The 23,893-nt window shown below is 39.8% G+C and overlaps 1 protein-coding gene across 2 annotated transcripts in view; it reads right to left on the reverse strand.

Annotated features, from left to right (window-relative positions):
- Positions 1 to 23,893, reverse strand: part of Nckap1 (NCK associated protein 1) — a 76,900-nt gene that overhangs the window by 31,793 nt on the left and 21,214 nt on the right. For both annotated transcript variants that reach the window (XM_032903563.1, XM_032903564.1), the window contains 12 exons: positions 20,205 to 20,297; positions 19,908 to 19,964; positions 19,207 to 19,349; positions 19,040 to 19,130; positions 14,891 to 15,028; positions 14,012 to 14,060; positions 11,086 to 11,242; positions 6,148 to 6,204; positions 5,210 to 5,306; positions 4,796 to 4,902; positions 2,968 to 3,100; positions 154 to 235 (listed from right to left, as the gene is read on the reverse strand). In XM_032903563.1, the coding sequence (XP_032759454.1) occupies positions 154 to 235; positions 2,968 to 3,100; positions 4,796 to 4,902; positions 5,210 to 5,306; positions 6,148 to 6,204; positions 11,086 to 11,242; positions 14,012 to 14,060; positions 14,891 to 15,028; positions 19,040 to 19,130; positions 19,207 to 19,349; positions 19,908 to 19,964; positions 20,205 to 20,297 (1,204 nt within the window). The remainder of the gene's footprint in view (positions 1 to 153; positions 236 to 2,967; positions 3,101 to 4,795; positions 4,903 to 5,209; positions 5,307 to 6,147; positions 6,205 to 11,085; positions 11,243 to 14,011; positions 14,061 to 14,890; positions 15,029 to 19,039; positions 19,131 to 19,206; positions 19,350 to 19,907; positions 19,965 to 20,204; positions 20,298 to 23,893) is intronic.

Here is a 23,893-nt window from a genome sequence, read left to right on the forward strand (position 1 = left end):
TTTCTTCTGACAGAAGTAAACTAAGTCAAAGGTAAAAGATATAATATAACCAAAAATGAAAGAAAACGATTTTATAAAATTTAACTGTTAAAATTCTCTTTTTAATAATCCAACTTGAAGCTTAACTGGAAGACAGCAAGCATGCTTTCTTACCTTGTTTCACACTTAGGGAAGTCATAGTGTTAACAAAGGAGGACATGATGATTGATTCATCTTCAGGGCAAACAGAGAGATTCTGAGAACAAAGAAGTAACGTGAAAGCCATCTAGTCAGACACTGACAGATCTGTTGGTACATGGACTGCAGAATTATTTTTCAGGAAGAGAAAGGAATTAAATGTACCAAAAATAAATCTCAACAACATTATGCTAACAGAAAGAAATAAAACGAAAAGATTATAAAGTATGATTCCATATGCATGAGAAAAGTTTCGGAAGCTAAAACTGTAGTGACGAGACATCATTGTTATAAAGAGCTATGAGAAACCTACCATGAAGATGCACAGAAAGATGCTGGAAATGTTCTGTGTCAAATGTGGTGTGGTACATGAATATGCACTGCATCAAAACTGGGGAACACAGATTATTTTAAGTATATATGTTAAAAAAAAAGCCTCAAAAACAGGACCAAAAAAAAAAAAAAAAAAAAAAACAAACAAAAAAAAAGAACAAAAACCACACAACAACAACAACAACAACAAAAACCCCAAAGAGACAAAAAACCCAAGCCAAGCTTTCAAGTGTGACTAAGCATGTTCAATATGGTAGGGCTACAATAAACCAGTAAAATTCCCAAACAAAACTCTTTTTAACTAGTTAAGAAAATGAACAGCAGGGGAACCTGGGATGTCACTCAGCAGAGCTCTGGACAGGCAGGTCACAGGCCCTTAGTCCAACCACAGCACTTCAAAAGCAAAAGCAAAAATTGAGTTTAAAAAAATCTGAATCTAAAGTGGACATTAAAAACAAAAAAGCACATATGTGGCTGGAGCTGGCTCCGCGGTGACATGGTGACAGCACTGGCTGCTCTTCAGGGGACCCTAGCATCCACATGGTGATGCTCGACTGTCTGTAACTCAGGTTCAGGGCCATCCAATGGCCTCTTCTAGCAGCCATGGATACTTGAGTACATTTAATGTACTTAATGGACACAGTACACTGACAAGCATGTAACCGAAACATACTTACAAAGGATAAAAAAAGCATCTTTTTTTAAAAGTTATGAAAATTAAATAAAGGTAGATGCTCAGCTCATAAACAATGTATATAAAGTATAGTTTGAAAACACTAAGCCTTACATAGCAACATGTGTGTACTTATCTTTGAACTATGCACTAAATAATGGTCAAAATGTTCAATTTTGTTCTTTAAACAAAAATACAATATAAAAGTTACATTTATAACAAGACACTTAATTAACAGGTTTGTAGCAATCAGTTAAGCCCACCGTGACTGTATCCAGAAAGAAGAGGGAAATAAAACTGCCTTTCCTATTAAGATTTACATTTGAACACTGGCTCTGTTCCTTATGAGATGCCAACCAATTTATATTAACTCTTTTTCTTCAACAGCGACTATTTTATCTACCCTCAGAGCTATATCAACTTACTAAGTTCTATTATCATTGGGGACAGCAACTTTATTATTCTTGCTATTGCTACTAATCTTACTATCGGCCCAAGAGAAATGCTAGGAATTTTCTTAGTATTAGTACACTCTATTTATATTAGCACTCCAATATATTTTAAGTGGCTTGAACATTTTAGTAATATATCAAAAATTAGCTAAAGTTTCTTAGTAAATATCCAAAGAGCTACAACATAGTTTCAAAAATTACATGAAACCAGGAAGTTTGAGTTTGTTTCAAAATTATACACTATATAAATACATAATTGCAGTGTCCTGGTCCTTTTTAATGACCACTTTTAATAATAATATTTTTTAAAAGGTGCCCAAGCGCCATCTAGTGGAGAAAATAAGTAATATCCAGGAAAACCATTGCTTTTTTTATTTTAAAAAAGATTTATTTATTTATGTATTACATATGAGTACATTGTAGCTGTCTTCAGACACACCAGAAGAGGGCATCAGATCCCATTACAGATGGTTGTGAGCCACCATGTGGGTGCTGGGAAATGAACTCAGGACCTCTGGAAGAGCAGTCAGTGTTCTTAACCACTGAGCCATCTCTCCAGCCTGTTTTTTTGTTTTTAAAGAGAATTTTACTACTCTTTTATAGGTATTGTTCATTAGTTTATAGTAGTTTTAGGCACCTATGAGTTTATAGGGTAAGACAAAATAAAAAACATTTTCATTACAGTTTACCTGCAATAAAACTAAAGAAAATTTGTGTTACAGTGAAAAAGACAAAATTACAGAAAAATTTTTTTAGAAAGAAGCAAACATTAAAAACCAAAGAGGAAAATCCCAAATAAAAATAGAATTAGGACACTTGAATTAAGATTCAGATGGGATTCCGCATTTACTGACCATCTTGTAATAGGTTATTCAGTGTAATGATCACCCATCAGACTGCCTGCCATCGTTATCCAGCCACTGTCCAGCTCTGGCTTTCATCAGCGTTCACCTAGCAAACGGCAACAATTCCTGGTCTTCCTGGCCTGTCTTCTCCTTGGCCTGCAGCAGTGCTTCGGTCATCCACACCGGGCCAGCATGGCCTTTCCAAGTCCTGACTTACAACCGGGCTCTTTTGCAAGGCCCTTAAGAATCTGGTTAGCACACACGCCTACCCTGGGAATCAGTAACTGTTGTCTCTATCATGGTGGCTCTCAAGCTGTACAAACTCATGTGAAATACTAGCAGTAAGTGCCCGTATCTTCACTGTACAGGGATCTCTTGGCAGATGTGACCATGGCTTACTTCTATTTGCATCATTGGTACATGATTGCAGTTTATAAGTCAGTTATGACAGGCAGTAAGCGAGGACTAACGACCGGAGACCTCTCACCTGCACAAGCTCGTTGAGGACAACAGCGTCGAAGCCGGAGAGGTACTGCACATAGTACCTCTGCATGACAGGCCCGTACTTCCTGACATGTGCTCTGAGCTCCTCCATGTAAAAGATCAGCTCAGCAATGTGCCTTTGTGAAAAGTCCAAACAAACATGTCAGACAGTAAGTTCACTGTTGTAGTGAGAATTTTGGTTTCTTTAAAAAAACAGAGAAAGAAAACATTTATAGGAGGAGCTATAGAGACAAAGTTTGGAGTAGGGACTGAAGGAAAGGCCATCTATAGACTCCCCATCTGGGGATCCAGCCCATATACATACAACCATCAAACCCAGACCATACTGCTGATGCCAAGAAGTTCGTGCTGACAGGAGCCTGATATAGCTGTCTCCTGAGAGGCTCTGCCAGAGCCTGACAAATACAGAGGCAAATGTTAGCAGTAAACCATTGAATTGAGAACAGGGTCCCCATTGGAGGAGTTAGGGGAAGGACTGAAGGAGTTGAAGGGGTTTGCAACCCCATAAGAACAACAATACCAAACAACCACAGCTCCCAGGGACTAAACCACCATCCAGAGAGTACACATGGACAGACCCATGGCTCCAGCTGCATATGTAGCAGAGGATGGCCTTGTCAGACATCAATGGGAGGAGAAGCCCTTGGTCCTATGAAGGCTTGACACCCCCCCACCAGTGTAGGGGAATGTCATGTCGGGGAGGTGGGAAGGCATGGGTAGATGGGTGGGGGAACACCCTCACAGAAGAAGGGGGAGGAGGGATGGGATAGCAGGTTTATAAACAGGAAACCAGGAAAGGGAATAACATCTGAAATGTAAATAAATTTTTTTAAAAAGTCCAATAAAAAAAGACATGATAAAAAAAATGGAGGAAACCCTCGTAAGAAACTAAAAGAAGAGAAAGAAGAAGGGAAAGAAGGAAGAGGAGGAGGAGGAGGAGGTGGGGGAGGAGGACGAGGAGGGGGAGGGGGAGGAAGAAAAGAAGAAATTAGATATCCTGACAGAAAATATCAAATTTGTGTCAAGCAACTCAGCACCCCAATCAGCAGGAAGTACTGTAACGACGTGGCCCCTTTTGCTTCTATCCTTTTCTCTCTCCTACCTAGTGTTGAGGGGTTGAAAAGGTGGGGAAAATGTAGAGAAGAGTAGAGGAACAAAGAGCCCACAAAGTAGTCAAAGACAGCTACACATTATTGTCACAGAAAATACTAAATGTTTTTGGCATTATTTCTAGAACTTTCCCCCTAAGAAAGGCCATTAATTTTTAATGTCAATTACTTCCTTTAAAATTCTTTTATATCAACAAAATAATAGGAAGAAAAATGTGGAATATTCATATGAAAGTACGATTTTCACTTTTCATATACATATATTTTTTAAAAATTGGCCAAAGAATATTAATAAATAAGATTTTCAGTTTGTGCTTCTTTTCTAGTTTCAAGTATCTAACTCTGAATAAGAAACTAGGGACTAAATAAAGATGTTTCAAATGATACATTGATGGCAACAAACCATTAGTGATTTTTATTTAGTGTTTTGTGTAGAATAATTTTGGAGACCAAATGCATAGGAAATATTGGGCAGGGCCAAAGAATAACTTTCTGATCACTACTATAATAGAAATATTAAGTCTTAGAACTTTTGCATTCTAATTTACATCAATGTTATATTTCCAACATGTATTCTATTACAAATACAAAGGACCCAAAAGAGTTTTTAAAAACATCTTTGCTTTAATATAAGTCCTCAGACTCATGACCCATCAATCAAAATAATCAGGAAATAGATGTTCTCTATTGTGATAGACTTACTTATCTATAAAGTCATCTGCACTCTTCTTTGGCATGTTGTCTGCATGACGGAGTAGCCAGATAATTTCATCACGGGCAAAAGATAATGCCATGAAAACAAAAAGTGCCTATGGAAAAACAAATGAACAGAACTGCTACTCAACAACTGAAAACCACGTTTACTCATAGTCTTGCTCTAAGTGAAAGTCCTGGACAAGGAATAACAATGATCTAAAAGAGCCGGTCAGCACGAGACAGAGCACACAGCAGTACGAGTATAAAGATGAGCACAGAGGTCAGAAATGAGGCAAAGACAGAAGTGTGGTGCTGAGCCTTAAGCCAGCAAATCCACTCCTGCCTCACACTTTAGTCAAATTTCATACAGAAAAACATGCTTTTTACAGGGTGGGTAGGGTACAATTATCAATCAGTCACCTTGGGACCAAGCAGGCCAGGCTGATCCGAGAGGACAGTTGCCAGTTCTTTCAGTGCAGACCGTAAAAACTTGCGTCTCTCTCTGTGCATTGAGCCACTGTAGGGAAAGACAGCAGCATGTGTCACCTGTGCGTCACTCAGGTAGACAATGCAGGTGCAGCGAATGAACAGACAAAGAACGAGCATTTACAGTTTGTGATTTGCTGTCCTCATCTATGGAATAGCGCTTGTCTTTTCTCTGCCTTGAAGACACTGACGGCTTAGGCAGTATCACCACTTCCTCTTATCTAAGTTCATGGAAGAATAATCATCCATGTAACAAATGAAGATATATCGAATTATTTCATGAAAAAACTGGTAAGTTGGTTACAGGTCTTAAAACACTAATTTTTTTATATATTCATTGATTTAAGAATATAAAATTGGAGAAAGATGTGGAGCTAACATACTTTAGAAAGAACATTATGTTCTCCCATTGTCTGCCTCGCTGTAACTATGTACCAATGTTCGTGAGGTTGTCCAACAGTCAGCGCACCTTGCAAAGCACTGCTTTGGGGAACACAAAGGCAGGAGGAGCTAACAGCCAGGACCCCCAGAGACAGCTAAGCTAATAACAGAGCCTGCCTTCAATACAGACCATCTGAGCTTGATCCCCAGAACCCACACGGTGGACGGAGAGAACCAGCTTCCTCAAGATTTCCTCTGAGCACAACATAAGCACTGTGGTGTAAGCACAGGCACGCACATCCATGCCTACTCTAACTACACACACATAAACTAAAAGTCCTTTCAACAGACTGAGACTACTGAAAGCCTCGAAGACCTACACTACTTACAAAGTACTAGCTACAGAGGTTAGACACTTTTCCACATCACTGACCTGCCCCCACACAACAAAGTAACGTTTTAGGAAGTTCTTCACAAATGGAGCTACTCACGCGTGGGATACAGCCGCCTCCTTACATTCTCTTATGTCGTTAATCCGTTTATTATAGCTGTGTGCAAGAGAAAAAGAGCTTGTCAATCTTAATTTGAAAAGAAAGACAAAGAGACTGAGTGAGATACTAAAAGTCATTTAGAAATCCTCATTTCAACAATAACAATGGTGACAAACGAAATGATAGGCGGTCTATCTAAAATGTATTTTCTAGTACTTCAGATACTCAACTCAAATCTTCCTAGAAAAATATTATTAGTTATAGCAAATCCAAAAATAAAGTGAAATTTCATGATGCAAACTTTAATTGAATTTTAGTATTTTCTTAAGCCTTAGATATGAAAATTTCCTTCTGATACAATTAAGTCATTTTCAAGCATTTAAAGTATTAAAAATAGAGTGCTTCTGACACTAGCAAGGTCACTCATGAGCACAGATAAATTCTAAAAAGGATACACGTGAAAATTCAATAGCACAGCTGCGAACGAAGGGTTTTGTGGTACAGAGAGCTAAGGCAGGAAAGCACTGAGATTGCTTTAACTGTTTTTACAGAGAGAGAGCTGTGGTTTATTCTTACATACTGTGTACTATATGTATGTATATAGTTGTACAAACACATCTCTACATACATATCTGTATCTATCTGTGTGTGCATATATATATGTATATACATACATATACATAAGCACCTTCTAATAAAAACTACAAGAAACAGAACTCCAATATTAACTAACTAGTTCAGATGTACCACTAAAATAAACATATCAATGAATAATAAATGTCATGGATATTGGTGATAATACTCAACATTCATAACAGGGAAAAGAAACACATCCCTGACAACCTAACTGATTTACATCAAAATGAATCCCAATTTCTTTTTTTTTTTTTTTTTAGTATTTTTTTTTTCTATTTTTTTTTTTATTAACTTGAATATTTCTTATATACATTTCGAGTGTTATTCCCTTTCCCGGTTTCCGGGCAAACATCCCCCCCCTCCCCTTCCTTATGGGTGTTCCCCTCCCCACCCTCCCCCCCATTGCCGCCCTCCCCCCAACAGTCTAGTTCACTGGGGGTTCAGTATTAGCAGGACCCAGGGCTTCCCCTTCCACTGGTGCTCTTACTAGGATATTCATTGCTACCTATGAGGTCAGAGTCCAGGGTCAGTCCATGTATAGTCTTTAGGTAGTGGCTTAGTCCCTGGAAGCTCTGGTGGCTTGGCATTGTTGTACATATAGGGTCTCGAGCACCTTCAAGCTCTTCCAGTTCTTTCTCTGATTCCTTCAACGGGGGTCCTATTCTCAGTTCAGAGGTTTGCTGCTGACATTCGCCTCTGTATTTGCTGTATTCTGGCTGTGTCTCTCAGGAGCGATCTACACTTCTGCACTTCTTTGCTTCATCCATCTTGTCTAATTGGGTGGCTGTATATATATGGGCCACATGTGGGGCAGGCTCTGAATGGATGTTCCTTCAGTCTCTGTTTTAATCTTTGCCTCTCTCTTCCCTGCCAAGGGTATTCTTGTTCCCCTTTTAAAGAAGGAGTGAAGCATTCACATTTTGATCATCCGTCTTGAGTTTCATTTGTTCTAGGCATCTAGGGTAATTCTGGCATTTGGGCTAATAGCCACTTATCAATGAGTGCATACCATGTATGTCTTTCTGTGATTGGGTTAGCTCACTCAGGATGATATTTTCCAGTTCCAACCATTTGCCTACAAATTTCATAAACTCGTTGTTTTTGATAGCTGAGTAATATTCCATTGTGTAGATGTACCACATTTTCTGTATCCATTCCTCTGTTGAAGGGCATCTGGGTTCTTTCCAGCTTCTGGCTATTATAAATAAGGCTGCTATGAACATAGTGGAGCACGTGTCTTTTTTATATGTTGGGGCATCTTTTGGGTATATGCCCAAGAGAGGGATAGCTGGATCCTCAGGCAGTTTAATGTCCAATTTTCTGAGGAACCTCCAGACTGATTTCCAGAATGGTTGTACCAGTCTGCAATCCCACCAACAATGGAGGAGTGTTCCTCTTTCTCCGATCCTCGCCAGCATTTGCTGTCACCTGAGTTTTGATCTTAGCCATTCTCACTGGTGTGAGGTGAAATCTCAGGGTTGTTTTGATTTGCATTTCCCTGATGACTAAAGATGTTGAACATTTCTTTAGGTGTTTCTCAGCCATTCGGCATTCCTCAGCTGTGAATTCTTTGTTTAGCTCTGAACCCCATTTTTTAATAGGGTTATTTGTCTCCCTGCGGTCTAACTTTTTGAGTTCTTTGTATATTTTGGATATAAGGCCTCTATCTGTTGTAGGATTGGTAAAGATCTTTTCCCAATCTGTTGGTTGCCGTTTTGTCCTAACCACAGTGTCCTTTGCCTTACAGAAGCTTTGCAGTTTTATGAGATCCCATTTGTCGATGAATCCCAATTTCTATATTTAAGATTCATTTTTTTTCCTTTGAGAAACTGTCTAAAACGTGTAATATGGGCCCTTGCAATTAATACACTTTCATACTCATAACTTGACTGTGACTTGACTTCTTTTTTAATGTGACTGATAACCCAAAAGAGAAAAAGAAAGGAAGGAACTAAGCAGGGTGGGGAGGGGGTGGGGCCAACTTAGGACCAGGCTGAAGAAATGTCTCAGCAATTCAGAGTAACTGCCATTCTTGCAGAGAATCGGGCTTGGTTTCCAGCATCCACAGGGCAGCTTACAACTAAACAACCGTCTGTGACTCTAGTTCCAGACAGTCCAGTACCCTCTTCTGGCTTCCTTAGGCACAAGCATGTACATAGTGCAGACATACATGCATGCAAAACACTCATTCACATAAAATAAAAATAAATACAACCGTTAAAAAATACCTAACAGGGTAAAGATAACTCATTTTGTGGTGTCACTAGACTTATCACACATGAGTTCACTGAATACAAACACATTAACTGGTTATGGTGGTTGAATAAGTTTGGCCCCCAGAGATTCAAGTGTTTTAATGCTTGGCTACAGCGAGTGGCACTATAGGAAGTGCGGCCTTATTGGAGTGGATGTGGCCTTGTTGGAAGAAGTGGGTCACTATGTAGGTGGGCTTTAAGGCTTCCGGTCCTCAAGCTCTACTCAGTATGGAATTCCAGAGACCCTCTTCCTGCTGTCTGCTGAAGACAGTCTCCTTCTGGCTGCCTTTAGATCAAGATGGAGAACTCTCAGCTCCTCCAGGACTACTGTCTGCTTGCACACTGCCATGCTTCCCACCGTGACAATGGACTGAACCGCAGACACTGTAAGCCAGCCCAACGAAACAGTTTGCTTTATAAAAGCTGTCTTGGTCATTAGTATCTCTTCACAACAATGAAAACCCTAACTAATACAGTGGTTAAAGATTATAGTAAAGTATTTGAGTGACTCTATAAAGTAGTGACTAACATATTAAGGCATAATACAGACTTTATCATTTATAATTCCAACAAACTTCAAGCAGAAAGGCAGCTTGGCACTGTTTTTCTTATGACGAATATGATGACAGAAGTGAGACAGAGTGACAGAGTGGTTGCTTAGGAGTAACAAAGCAGTGAGAATGGCAGTGGTGGCTAAGGCACTCAAGGCTGAATTGTGAAGACAGAGGCGTCCTACACCCTGATCTAGATGATGATCCCTCAAGAGCATTCACAGACAAGGTCACGGAGCCATATCCCTAAGACTTAATTTTTCTGTTTGGAAATGTAAACAATAAAGTGTCCAGGGTAAAAAGAACAAGCTACTTTATTTTTTCCAAAACAATAGTGATGCCAGAGGACCTGTGTTCAGTTCGCATCTCAAGGTAATTCAGTGACCACTGGGCTATATACTGGCTCAAACTGTTAGTGCTACACACAGTTTTCATTTCTCTTCTTTTGTTTTTTTTAGACAGGGATTCACTGTGTCCCCTGGCTGTCCTGGAACTTCCTCTGTAGGCCAGGCTGGCCTTGAACTCAGAGATTCGCCCCCTTCTACCTCCTGAGTGCTGGGACTAAATGGGTGCACCACCACTGCCCAACCACATCATTATTTTTTAGCAACCAATTAACATCTTTGTCTCAACTTCATGAAATACTAAATTGGACAGGAAATACATACAACGTTCACTTTCCTTTGGAAGTTATTACATCCAGCACACGCAGCTAAACTGATGAAATCCCAGGGTATGTTATCTACTCTTCATTGCAAAAGACCCCATGATTACTCTTACATGGGAACTCAATGTGGCCTTTCATACAGGGGCTCAAGAGAAAGGTCATTAAAGACGGCAACAACAGAACCGTCACAAATCGGAGACGTATTTGCCTTGCAGAGAGCAAGTGACTGAGTCTTTTGGGTGTAATCTGCTATCAAGAACGTGATCCCTAAGTGCTGTGACCAGGCTTCTCCAATTGTTAGGCATGACTCAGTGACATTTTTGATTGCTTCAAATACTTTTATAAATCTACTCTGTTCTCTTTGGGGAGGAGGGAGAGAGACAAGGTTTCTCCGTGTAGCCCTGCCTGACTTGCAATCTACTTTGTAGACCAAGCTAGCCTCAAAGTCAGAGACATGCTTGCCTCTGTCCCCGAGTGGGATTAAAGGCAAAACCCACCACACTAGGCAGTGCACTCTATATTTTGCATTTAGTAATATTTATGTATAAAATTAAGTATGAATTAAAAAGAGAAGACTTATTTCTCTATAACACAAATTTCAAAAAGGTAAGAAGCTGTAAAGATTTTTAATTAAGTTACCTGTAAGAATACTATTTCTATCATTCTCAAGATACTGTTAAAAGCAACTTACTAGGACCAAAGTAAGACCGTCTAGGCCACACCTTCGTGTATGATGTGACCAACTCTCTAACCCCAAAACATATGTTATTAAAGACATTTCATTAACCACTTCTTCCCCCCAAAATGAAAAAAACTGAAAACGCCATACCCCCGAATGTTTACAAATAAATCTTCTGCAGCTTTGTGAATGTGGAAAACTTCATCCCGAAAGAGAGAGAGGCAGGAGCTACTCTGAAGAGCTAGCTTCCAAAGGTTCAGTGCTGTAGCCTCGGTATTTAGCATCCCATGGCACAGAATAAAGCCAACTTCAAACAAAGAAAAACAAGTACAAGTTACAAGCACTGCACAAACAAGTTCCTCTGGTTACAGTGTAACTTTCTACACATGGGGAACAACTGCCGTCATTAAATGGAGGTTCATTGGTTATGATCATAATGTCATACATACATACATACATACATACAGGTACGTGTGTGTGTGCAAACAATATTTTAAATTTTAATTATGATTTTCTATATTCTGCAAAGTAAGTTATTTGAAGCTACACTAAAGGAACTAAAATATCTTTTTGGGGGGTTGGGGATTTAGCTCAGCGGTAGAGCACTTGCCTAGCAAGCGCAAGGCCCTGGGTTCGGTCCCCAGCTCCGAAAAAAAAATATATATATATCTTTTTGGGGAGGTGGGATTATAAATTAATATTTTAAAAATGAAGCATTAAAAACATTAGTTTAAGCAAAAGATCAAAAATTAAGACATAACACAGTAATCATTACTGCTGTTAAAGTAACTGAAAAATAAAAGCAGCCAACTTCTGTGGTCACCAGAAGAAATGCTGAGGTAATAATTGCTTGTCTCAGCTGCTTCCTTCTCCCTTACTAATCTCACATGACTAATCTACATGGTAGACAGGAGAGGACTATTCTTCCACAGCACAGGAGTGAAAGCCCAGTATTACTAGAGTAGCAAAGGCAGGCAGACAGTGAGCTCAAGTCCAGCCTAGTCTGCATGAGTCCCAGGTGAGCCAAGGCTGGGACAGGAAACTGTAAAGGAAGCATCCAAGTATTGAAGTCCAATATTTTTGTATCGTATTTAGCTGTTCTCTTTATATGAATGTTAAATATCTCTGGTTATCTAGTGTGGAAACTCTAATGCTACACCTGCTTGTTAATGCCTTCTCTAGCCTTCCACATCAAGACAGGAAGCCTCACTTCACTCACTCGACATTTACTCAGCAGTGCTTGCTGCACATGTCACAGCTCCAACCTCTGTTGAGAGGCTCCTGCTTAACAACAGCCATTCCCACTTAAAAAGGACACTAGGAAAACTGGCGAGTCTTGTGTCATTTTTCACACAGCTAGTGTACAGGTCGGAACCTCAAGTGAGAAAATGTCTCCGTAAGATGGAGCTGTTAAGTTCTCCTGTAGATTATCTTCTTAGTTAGTGATTGAAGTGGGCGTGTCCAGCCCACTGTGGGTGGGGCCAGCCCTGGGCAGGAGGTCCTGGGAGCTTTAAGAAAACAGTTGAACAAGCCAATAGGCACCCCTCCATCTCTGCTTCAGTTCCTGTCAAGACTTCCCTCTTCAATCAGGACATGTACGCTGAAATAAACCATTTCCCTCAACTTGCTTTTAGTTGTGGTGTTTTATCACAACAGAAATCCTAACTATGACAGTTATCCATACAGCTAACCCTACTTATTATTCAACTCAATTCTTCAATCTTAGATATGAACATAAAGTAAAAACTAAGAATCATTATATAACTAAGCAAAACTCAATACTTCTAAAGCGTAGGGATATAAACTATTTTTCTAGAAAAAAATATTACTATCACACATCTGAGAAGTAACAAAATTAGCTAAAATGCCTAAGTCCAGGGAGAATGTGCTAGTAAATTCCTTTCATATTTGTTAGTATTATTGGAGTTCCAGTCTAAAATGAAATAATGTAGATAAGTTTTGAGTATTCAAAATCTGTAGGCATTTTTAAGTACAAATTTAAGAATATCTAATTTTTAGATGAAGCCATATATAACAAAACAGTGGGCTTTTATGTTTAATACTTTTTTTTCTGGTAAAAATTTTCCATTCATTATTTCACCAAAGTATCATATCACAGGCATTAAAAAAATAGTTCCTCACCATAGCTGGAGAAACACTGTAACAGTGGTCCTCATGGGGGTTGACAACCCTTTCACAGGGTAGCATACCAGATAGCCTGCATATTAGAAATTTACACTACTATTCACAACAGGAGCAAAATTACAGCTATGAAGTAGCAACCAAATAATCTTCCAGTTGGGAGTCACCCCAACATAAGGAATGATATTAAAGGGCTTCAGTATTAGGAAGCTTGAGAGAAACTCTTGCACTATAAATAAAAAGTTTACAAAGTACTAGAACAGGAAAAAAAGCACCAACTATTCAAAACTCTTCCCTCTGCTGGTGAAAAGTTGGCAGAAGGAACCTGACTACTGTATATACTACGCCAACTCTCATTCTTTTTTTTTTTTTTTTTGGATGTAATAAGCAAAAGTGAGGTTTATTACGGAGATCTATTACGGGGATCTCCGGGTCGACATGTATCCTGCGCAGGAGACAGAGGTGTCGACCCCGAAACTTAAGTCAGGGGTTTATATAGGGAAAGCTAGGCCAACTCTCATTCTTTATTACGTCATGTATTGCTCCAGTTTGTGAGCTGCCTAAAGCACTCACTAGTAATTTCATCCCTCATGCACCTATCAAACTGCCAAACACAAGTCATCTATGACCCGTAAATTAAAACTTAACTAAGCACACGTGACTAGAGCAGACGTTCAGTTTTGAAAGTACTCCTGGAGACAACGTGGCCCCTGAGGTTTGGCCTTAGCTCTGTCACCAATGAGTTATACAACCTAACTTTAGAGTCCTCAGCGTATGACTGTCTACGTCTGATGGAGTCGGTATGAGGAATGACTGAGGTAAAGCATATGGGTGTTCACTAGAGGGTGAAGGGCAGAGGTAAGGCAAAATCAGGCACGTCCTCGTTGCAGCTTAACCACAGTGGGTAGTCCTGTGACTAACCCGCTTTACTTACAGATAATCCATTTCTCCATTGCATCCAAAGAGAGATATTCACAAGGCATCTTAAAAAGAGAAGACACATCTGTGCTTAACAGAAATTCTTTAAATGGTTTCCTCCTTAGTCACTCTGCCTCTTTGAAGCTCCTAACCCAGGAAATGTGATTCACTGGGTAGAAACTTAGTAACTGTAGCTGGCAGGACAATGAGCTGTACCCTTTCACGTTCACACCCTCAACCGTCTTTGAATGCCACCACTGCCAAACTGTCTTCTGCAAATGGCAAATTTCCAAATTTCTCAAGCTCATTAAAAGGAGTTTATGTTTTTTCAAATAATTTATTTCAATCATGTGAAAACCAATCCCTGTGCCTGGATGCTGTCTCCCTCCCATGGCCTGTGTGCATTTCTTGTCATCGTAATATCCACGTCCATATGCCAAGACACTTGAACAGAGCTGTAACAGAGTCTAATAACGATTTTCTCTGACTGGTCAGTAAGAGCTGACGTGTTTCTGCTTGTTTTTTACACTTGTCTGTATCTTCAAGTTTCTGTAACATGACAGAAACCATTTCTTTTACAATCTTTACATTACATTTACTTCTGCAGGCACACGTCACAGTGTGACATTTACTTCTGCAGGCACATGTCACAGTGTGCTGGCTCTTTCTTTTCATCACGCCTGGGGTCTATCTACTGAGCCACCCACCAGCCCAAAATGAAATGGTAGCTTGTATTAACCTCCAATTTGAGAGTTAAGAAAAAATTTTTAAACCCTGCATGATTTTTATTCACATTTTATAATAAACCTGACAGGCTAATGTTAGCTAGCAGAAAACTGGACTGGCACAGTTTAAATAGGTGAATATCTATCTAAAAGGTAAAACGGAGCCATACTGTGTCAGACTGTGCAGGATTAAGCATTGTACTGGGTGCACTGATGAGACTCAACAACTGGGCATTCCTCCACTGATCTGCTGAAAGATTCCGTCTAGGATACACCATCTGAAGAGAAATTAGCGCATCTGAAAGAGACTGATAAAACAGAAAATACGTTAAAGAATAGCGTGCTCCTCTTTTGCTGAGACTTCTGCCTCAAGATCTGTGCATGTTTAACTGACTCTAGCCACGCTCCCTATAATGAATGGGTCACAGATCTCCTGTAAATTTGTTCCCTTACTTTTAAGCTCACAGAGTTCAGAAGATCTACACGACCCGCAAGCTCACCTGGGACTGGACTTAAGGTTCTAGCTGCCCTGTGCACAGAGGCCAGGGATTGAACCTCGGTCCTCTGGAAGAGCAGGTAGTGTTGCTAAACACTGAGCCATCTCTCCAACCTGACAGGCTACTGCCTGAAAGGTTAACATGTGTAGCAACTTCAGGAATCTTCATTTATTTATTTCTGAAAGAGTGCTGAACTCTCATGCTTTTAAAACTTCTAATGATTCTTGCTAAAAGGACTCTGCGATCACATACATGCCTTAGTCTGTCTGTCTGCCTGTCTTCCTTCCTTTCTTTTTCTGACAGCTTTGTCTGTGCAGTACCGACATGACTGCAGAAGTCAGAGAACAACCGAGAGGCTAGTGCCATTCTTCCACCTCAAGACACAGAGCGCGTTTCTTGGTAGTTCCATGCCGTATGCAGTGTCTCACATAGACTCAGGTTGCCTCAAGCTCAATATGTAGCTGAGGCTGACTTGAACTTCCGCTCTTCCTGACTTCAGTTCCTGAAGACTAGGACAGCGGTTTGTATGTAAAGTTATGCTCAATTCACCAGAAAGCTGGGGCCCGAACTCATAGCTTCATGCATCTTAGGCACTTTAATGAACTGAATCTCCAAGCCCTATGGATAAGTGTTAAGATATCTTACAGTATTCCATTTCTCCAAAGAATGCCTTTAACATCATATGCTGTATACTTATCTTTAAAATAAATATTTATTTTATAAGTGTGTTTTGCCTATCTGTGTATATGTATACACCACTTGCATGCCTGATGCTTGCTGAGGCCACAAAACCAGATCCCATGGAACTGCAGTTACAGAGGTTGAGAGCCACTATGTAAGTTAAGTGCTGGAAACCCAAGTCAGAAGTTGTAAAATTTCCTCTGAGAATAGAATATTACATCCTTCAGTGAAGCTCCTTAAACAAGAAGGTAAAAAACTCAAAACAGCTTCAAGAAGTCCCCCAAACAAACCAGATTCATTAGGCCATGCCCTACAAGAGTGAAGAATAAAAACCAAGAGTCCTTCTCAGACAAAGACAAGCTGCAAGGAAGGTTCTGCAACTATTCCAGCAGCCTAGACACAGCAGAGTGCAGCATGGCTGACCATAGCTCCTGGAAAAGACACGCTCCAGCCCGCTGAGCTGTCTGCAGGCTGTGCAGTAGTGAGAGGAAAGTAAAGCAGCTAAATACCAACACACTGAGGGTGTGTGTGGATGAAACTGACACCGTACTGTTCTTACTTCACAAGTGATGACATCCATTAGCGTGTTTCAAACTCTTTCAAATAAATAACTCTAAGATATTTTAAATTTTTACATAAACTTGTGGATTTAGGCTGATTATCCCTTTAATATAATGTTGAAATCAGAGTGATGTAGTTTTAAGTTCTGGAATTTGTGCGTACCCACTTTCAAACACAAAATACATTTATATGTCACGTACATCTTCCACACAGAGCTCGAAAGGAGCTTTGCTGGACCTCTGGACCAGTGTAAGAGTCCTCTGAGGGGAGTGAGGATGACTACAGGAGAGACAGAAAACAGATGCAAGAGACAGGTATGGGAGGCTGCAGGCCATCACCACGCCAGCCCGAGTGCATTTCTCACAGCCTTTTATACTGCAGTGCCGTGGGAAGCAAAGCCAGCAGAAACAAACTTGCTGAAATTTACACAAGACATTTATTCTCACACACACACAAATCCCTGTTCCTTCCACCAAGGTCAACAGAACCTTCAGCCTCAAGTGCACCTCCTCTTATCGCTCCATGCCTCAGAAGGGTAGGAAGTCTGCCAACTGGCCTGACCTGCCTTGACTCTACCTAGCAAGCAGACTTTCTCCCTCCCCCCTCCTCCTCCCCCCACCTCTCTCCCCCGGACAACTTTGACAGCTTTGTGTAACCGTTTTGGGGACCTGTGTTCTCACAGCAACCTGAGCATGAGGTTAGTGCATTTCCCACATGTGCTGTCACATCAGTGCTCAAAAGGGAAATGCTAAGTTCACGGTTTTCAGATTAGAAATATTTTACTACTTAATACAGCCATGCGAAGAAATTAAATTGGAAAAGTATCTTCAATTGTTCATTTGAGAAAACATTGGGAAAATTCTTGATAATAACTGAACATCAAGAAAACTTTATAGCATCATATAAACATTGTATCACTCAAAGGTTCAGTTAACAAAGAGGACAGCGACCAAGGCTCAAACACTCCAAGCCTTCGTGCTGCTTTTAGCACTACTTTTGCCAAGGAAGGGGCTCACTTGGTCGTCACTCCTGACTACTGTGATGATGACGGACGGTGGGTGAGATGCCTGAGCTTTTTGAAAGCACTCAGATCTGACAGGTCCTGCTGCACGACAGTTACACGATGATTTCTTCCCGTCAAATTTATTAAGCAATATCTTTCAATGTATCTTTTAAAAAAAGGGCATTTCGGGGTTGGGGATTTGGCTCAGTGGTAGAGCGCTTGCCTAGCAACCGCAAGGCCCTGGGTTCAGTCCCCAGCTCCAAAAAAAAAGAAAAAAAAAAAAGGGCATTTCATATCATTTCCAAAGAATTCCTGTCATCTTTTTTTCATCAACAGAGTAAGACACAATACATCTAAAACTGATTCAACATTATGACTCTAAAGTCTTAGGATGAAATACTATGTATATAGACTCTTTTTAAAGTGTTTGTGAAATGTATTGCATTTATGAGTTTTGCAATGTGTATCTGTGTATCACATGTGTGCAGTACCTGAAAAGGCCAGAAAAGGTCACTGCCTCTCTTACAACTGGAGTCACAGGTGGCTGAGAGCTGCCATGTGGTTGCTGAGAATCAAACCTTGGTCCTCTGAAAGAGTAGCTGGTGCTCTCAACTGCTGAGCTCTCTCTCACCAGCCTCATATGTGAATTCCTTTCCCTCTGTGTAGCCCTGGCTGTCCTGAAACTCTATAAACCAGGCTGGCCTTGAACTCAAGAGATCCACCTGCCTCTGCCTCCCACATGCTGGGATCAAAGTCATGCACCACCACTGCCTGGCTTGTATCTAAATTCTTAATGCAATATTATATATCTAAATTCTTTTGATGAAGTGATTGCTTCAATTTTTATAACAACACATGGAATAACTGCTCCTGTAAGACTATGTTTAGCTGGGCTGGAGAGATGGCTCAGCAGTTAAGAGCACTGCCTGCTCTTCCAGAGGTCCTGAGTTCAATTCCCAGCAACCATATGGTGGCTCACAACCATCTGTAATGGAATCTGGCACCCTCTTCTGGTGTCTGAAGACAGTGACAGTGTACTCATATACATAAAATAAGTAAATAAATCTTTAAAAAAAAAAAGACTGTTTAGCCAAAAGGAAAATGAGAGACAATTAAGTTGTTTAAGTGAATTATACAATATTTCTGAGTATATTAGTAGGCCTGAGAATACTGCACTACACTCTCTACTACCTCTAAATGCTACACTCAACTTAATAATATAATCAATATATTCTTTATACAATTGTGACTCTGAACCAGCTAACTCACTAGAAAAATAAACAGTTTTGCATAATGCATTATAAGTGTTATAACTAAGCTATCTCTTTAACTCCCCGTGGGTAAACAATCCCTTACGTGTACTGCTGCACATCTAAAAGACAGCTCGTGATGGGCAGTGGTGGTGCAGGACTTTAATCCCGTTATTCAGGAGGCAAGCGCAGATGGATCTCTGTGGGTTACCAACCTGGTTTACAGAGCTAGTTCCAGAACAGCCAGGGCTACACAAAGAAACCCCATTTCCAAAAACTCAGAAAAACAAACAAACAAACGACAAACAGCAACAAAACAGCTCTCACCTTGCTGTGGGGTACGAATTCTTCCATCATCTTCTTTAAAGGGTGCTCATAGTCCACAATCATCTGACCAAGGCGTGGGTATTCTCGGTCACTTAAAACACACATCAAATTCAAATGAGTGTGAGGCTCTGAGCAGGTCAGAAGCATTCTGTGTGCTGTCTGCCTACCTTGCTCCGTGGGTCATTTCATGTGCATAATTGTACAGTCCAATGATGGCCTTCCTTTCTTCAATCCGGGACAGCAGTATCATTAATGTTGTGTAGGTCACAGTCAAGTCTAAGTAGTTCTTTGTTAAATCAAAGTTCACAGTCTAAAAAAAAAAATTAAGTTTATTTCCTTCCTGCAAAACTCGCTTACCCACAATTCTGTGTTTCTAATTTCTTTTTCTAAACTTGTAAAATATGGGAATTACAGAAAAAAGGAAAGGACTTTGGCTACTGTATCAAACTAGTTATAGCTGAAAGGAACAAAACTGAAAACCGCATCGGTACCTATCTCACCAAAGCGAAAAGCAGTGTTTAAATTTTTATATTCTTACTATTAAGTAAATGGATACATTTCTCACCCTGACTTCTTGAATCTATAAAATGTCATACAAAGGAAACTCTATCAAGTATGAATTTACAGGAAAAATAATGTCCAGTGTTATAGTTAGGTATATTAAGATAAAAAACTAAAATTAACAGCTAATTTACAACATACAAAAATATATGCCAATAGTGTTACTTTAAGAAATAGTTATTCTGCAAGTCAAATAAACAATGCTAAACTTTACCTGCTACTTAAACCTTTGTCTAAAGAAAAGCAATTGATTCCCTGAGTTCTTTAGAAACAGAGAATTAGGACATTTTCCCAAAATGATACTCACAATATCAAAGAAGACTTGGCAGACGTCGATAGTATTCAGCAAGTCACAGACATGGTCCTGAAAAGAAAGCCCAGCTGAGCGGAGGAAGCGCTGAGACTGAAGCCAGGGCCTCTACCGCCGCGCCACAGCCTCAGCACCCAACAAATAACTTTAAATTCAGAAAACACAAGTGACAAAAGTGTACTTAGACGTTGGTTCTGAAATTCCTTTACCACATAATTGACAAAGCAATTTATATAATTAGAAAATTATAAATCAGTTTTTGTAATGTTAAAGTTTACATATTAAAATACATACCTTAAATTCCATAACATCTACAAATGTAAAGTAATATAATGCCAGATTTTTCAGAATCTCTGATTTTTCTTTCTGTAGTTGTGCAAGCTGTTGCTGTAAAAAAAAATTAAGAGTTTATTTTCAGACAGAGCAGAAGTATCAAGTTTCATTGTACACTATCTTTTTGTATGGTTGCTATATGGAAGCACACAATTTTAGACTTCTAAATGATTAAGGTTTTTTCCAAACCCAATCACTTGAGAGAGCAACTGCAAAAGTGATCAGCAGCTGACAGTGGGAGGCCATAAAACAGACCAAGGCTGATTAGTACCAAACTGCACTGCAGTGGAAACTGAAAAATGTTAGAAGAAAATACATCAAATGAACTCTTTAAAAAAACTTAAAAACAAATCATGTCTATGTTCACTAGAAGTGGGAGAAAAGAAGATGAAAAACAGCTTACACTACAAAAACCAATATGCTAGATAGATTTGGAACTTACCAAAAAGAACATCCAGGCAAAGCCACGTTACGCATGCAAAATAAAATGTAGATACAAACATAAAATACAGTAACGGTTTCCTGATCAGACCCACAGAACACAGTAATATATCAAACAAAAGAAAAAATCACAAGAACAAAAAAGAAATGAAAAAAAGCAAGACTAGAGTTTAGACATGAGTGAAGGAAATGTGAAAAGGTATTCCATTCAGTTAAATTATTGAACTTACAAATACTGCCTTTTCTTCCTAAATCAGTAATTCTCATCATCTCTGCAAGACTACTTTTCTGAGGTTTATTTAACAGGGTGCTCAGGATTCCGGGGAATCATCCAGATCCTAGATAGTCTGCATATTTTCTAATGAACATCAGTTAGGACCTCAGTAGAAAGGTGGAATCTCTTGTCCACCTCAGGCCTGCTGAGTAAGACTGCCTTTTAAACAACATAGCCCAGGTGATCTAAATACACATGAAACATCTGAGAAGCACTCGGGATGTGAGAACACTAGAAAATACAAGAAAGCATTTACAAGTCCCCAACATGCTGTCAGAGCCCACACAATTCTGAGGTCCTCCTAAGATCATATATACTTACTTGTGAGCACTGGAAAAGAGATGCCTATAAGCAACTACAATGGGACGCTTTGTTAAGTCAGAACATTTACAAACGTGAGCCTAGCATCGAGAGAAGCTTCTCCAGGAAAAGCAAATTGAAAACAGCAAGCAGTCTAGCATACCACCCTAAACGCCTCCTAGTGAGGACACTTAGAGAAGGAATTCTGTCTGGAAAGCAGGAGAACTGTGGTCTCATTTCTCTCCGTGATTGCGGGAGAAGTTGTGGTATGTGATGGGTAACTTCGATGTGTAGCTTCCTCTGTGAGAATAATTAACTATGTTGTACAATACATCAGTTTAAGACAATTCCATGTTTCTCTGCATTTTTAATCACTACTATCCAGAATTATCGGGTGAATAACTACTTAAACATGATCTCTTGTCCTCAGATTATACCTTTACCTTGCTCAATAACTTTATTAAACACTTCTGACTGATATCATGGTTCTTTTCTGGTATTTAATTCTATAAATTTGGGTTTCAACATAGAAGAGGAAAAAGTAGGCTCAAAAGAAAGAGATGGGAGCCAGGTGTGGAAGCACATCTTTAGTCCAGCACTCGGCAAACAGAGACAGACAGGCAGATCCTGAGTTAAGGCCAGCCTGGTCTATAACATCTTTAATCCAGCGCTCGGCAGGCAGAGACAGACAGGCAGATCCTGAGTTAAGGCCAGCCTGGTCTATAACATCTTTAATCCAGCGCTCGGCAGGCAGAGACAGACAGGCAGATCCTGAGTTAAGGCCAGCCTGGTCTATAACATCTTTAATCCAGCGCTCGGCAGGCAGAGACAGACAGGCAGATCCTGAGTTAAGGCCAGCCTGGTCTATAACATCTTTAATCCAGCGCTCGGCAGGCAGAGACAGACAGGTAGATCCTGAGTTAAGGCCAGCCTGGTCTATAAAGCAAGTTCCAAGACAGCCAAGGCTATGACACAGAAAAACCCTGTCCCCTACCCTAAAAGGCACGATGGAATCTGCCTTTAATCCCAGCACTGAGAGGCAGAGGGATCTCTGTGAGTTCAGGGCCAGCCTCATCTACATATTGAGTTCCAGGACAGTGAAATCTACATAGATTCTCAAAAAACAAACAAACGATATGAGAATAATATGGCTACTATGTGACTTCTTAAACCTAATTTCAACTGCACTACGGTAATCATTAACAGTGCTTTCCTTCCCACCTCAGTATCCTAGTGTGCAGTCAACGAGCATCATACTCTTATAAACACTAACCATCTTTTACACAAACTTCACATATCAAGAATGTAACATTTATAAAAGGATGTGCTATCTATGAAACCCAAAACAAATGTTGCAAAGTTAAATCCTTAATACCAGCCAAGATCAGAAACCTCAGTGTCTTCTCAAATGTGTTCTACTCTCACCTGCCATCTCTCTTGTCAATAATAAATTCCCCTTAGTCTAAATTTTTCCTTTATCTTTCCCAAAACATATCACAAGGCTCTGTATCAGCTACAGACTACATGGAAGTCCCTAAGGTGTGAGTTTTTAACGCTCTCTACAATCTGGTCCCCCTGCTTTTCCAGACTCGGTCTCCCCTACATTCACCTGTAGACTACACAGCAAACAAACGGCCGTTCTCTATGCACAGGAGTAACTGACATCCAAACCCCACTCTCCTAACCACTCAGCTTAAATACTAACCCCATTCTCCAGGAAGCACGCTTGACTAACTCCCTCCTGATGGCAGTCATTGTTTTCTAGTCCTTGTCATTGTCACCTTCTACAACACAGTGTACAAGACTCAAGGTGTTAGTGTCTTCAGTACTTAGCAATTCTGGAGTACAAGAAGTATCCAAGCCAAATGTATTAAATAAAGGATCATAATGCAGAGTGCCAGAGGACATATTTGGAAGGAGTGTTTTAGAAAGTCCCTCTCCAGCTATGCATACAAAAAGGGTAAGTGACTGAACGTCTCTAAGTCTAGCACACCCATCATCACATGGGAACACATTTATACAACTGGATGAACTGGCACACGACAACACTGAATAGTGGTCAACACCTAGAAACTATACATTTCAAATCTGGGGACTAACAATGGAGGCTACAGACCACTTCTTCAAATAAGCAAAACCAAATCATTTTGTAAGTAATCCTAACACCTTTGAGAGTACTTGCAGGAAACAAATATTTACTGAGTATGCACTGTGTGTCTGGCAATAGTCCTAACATTTTATAAGGGTCACACAACTTCTACCTAATAATAAAGATTATGTTTCATATTTTAGTGAAAAAAGCTTCATAAAACTATGCATAAGAAATGTCACATATTACAATTCTCAGGCTTTCACTACAAGGAAAAAGGGAAGAACTATAGTGTATTTTTCAAGGCAAATGACACACCTAAAAACCATTGGTAGGGTCAAGCTCAGAGATGATTTAAAATGTACGTGGGTAATAATTACTGATATTGTTATACAGCAGACCATTTGAGAGGCACTATTTTAAAAACCATGTATTCAACAATTTTAAAGCATAATCCTGTAATATATGAAAATACTTTAGCAAAACATTTGTATAATTGTTTACATTTTCTGGCTTGGTACCTTTATTCTTAACGTTAAAATAAAA

This window comes from Rattus rattus, chromosome 5, assembly GCF_011064425.1.
Source record: "Rattus rattus isolate New Zealand chromosome 5, Rrattus_CSIRO_v1, whole genome shotgun sequence".
NCBI lineage: Eukaryota > Metazoa > Chordata > Mammalia > Rodentia > Muridae > Rattus > Rattus rattus.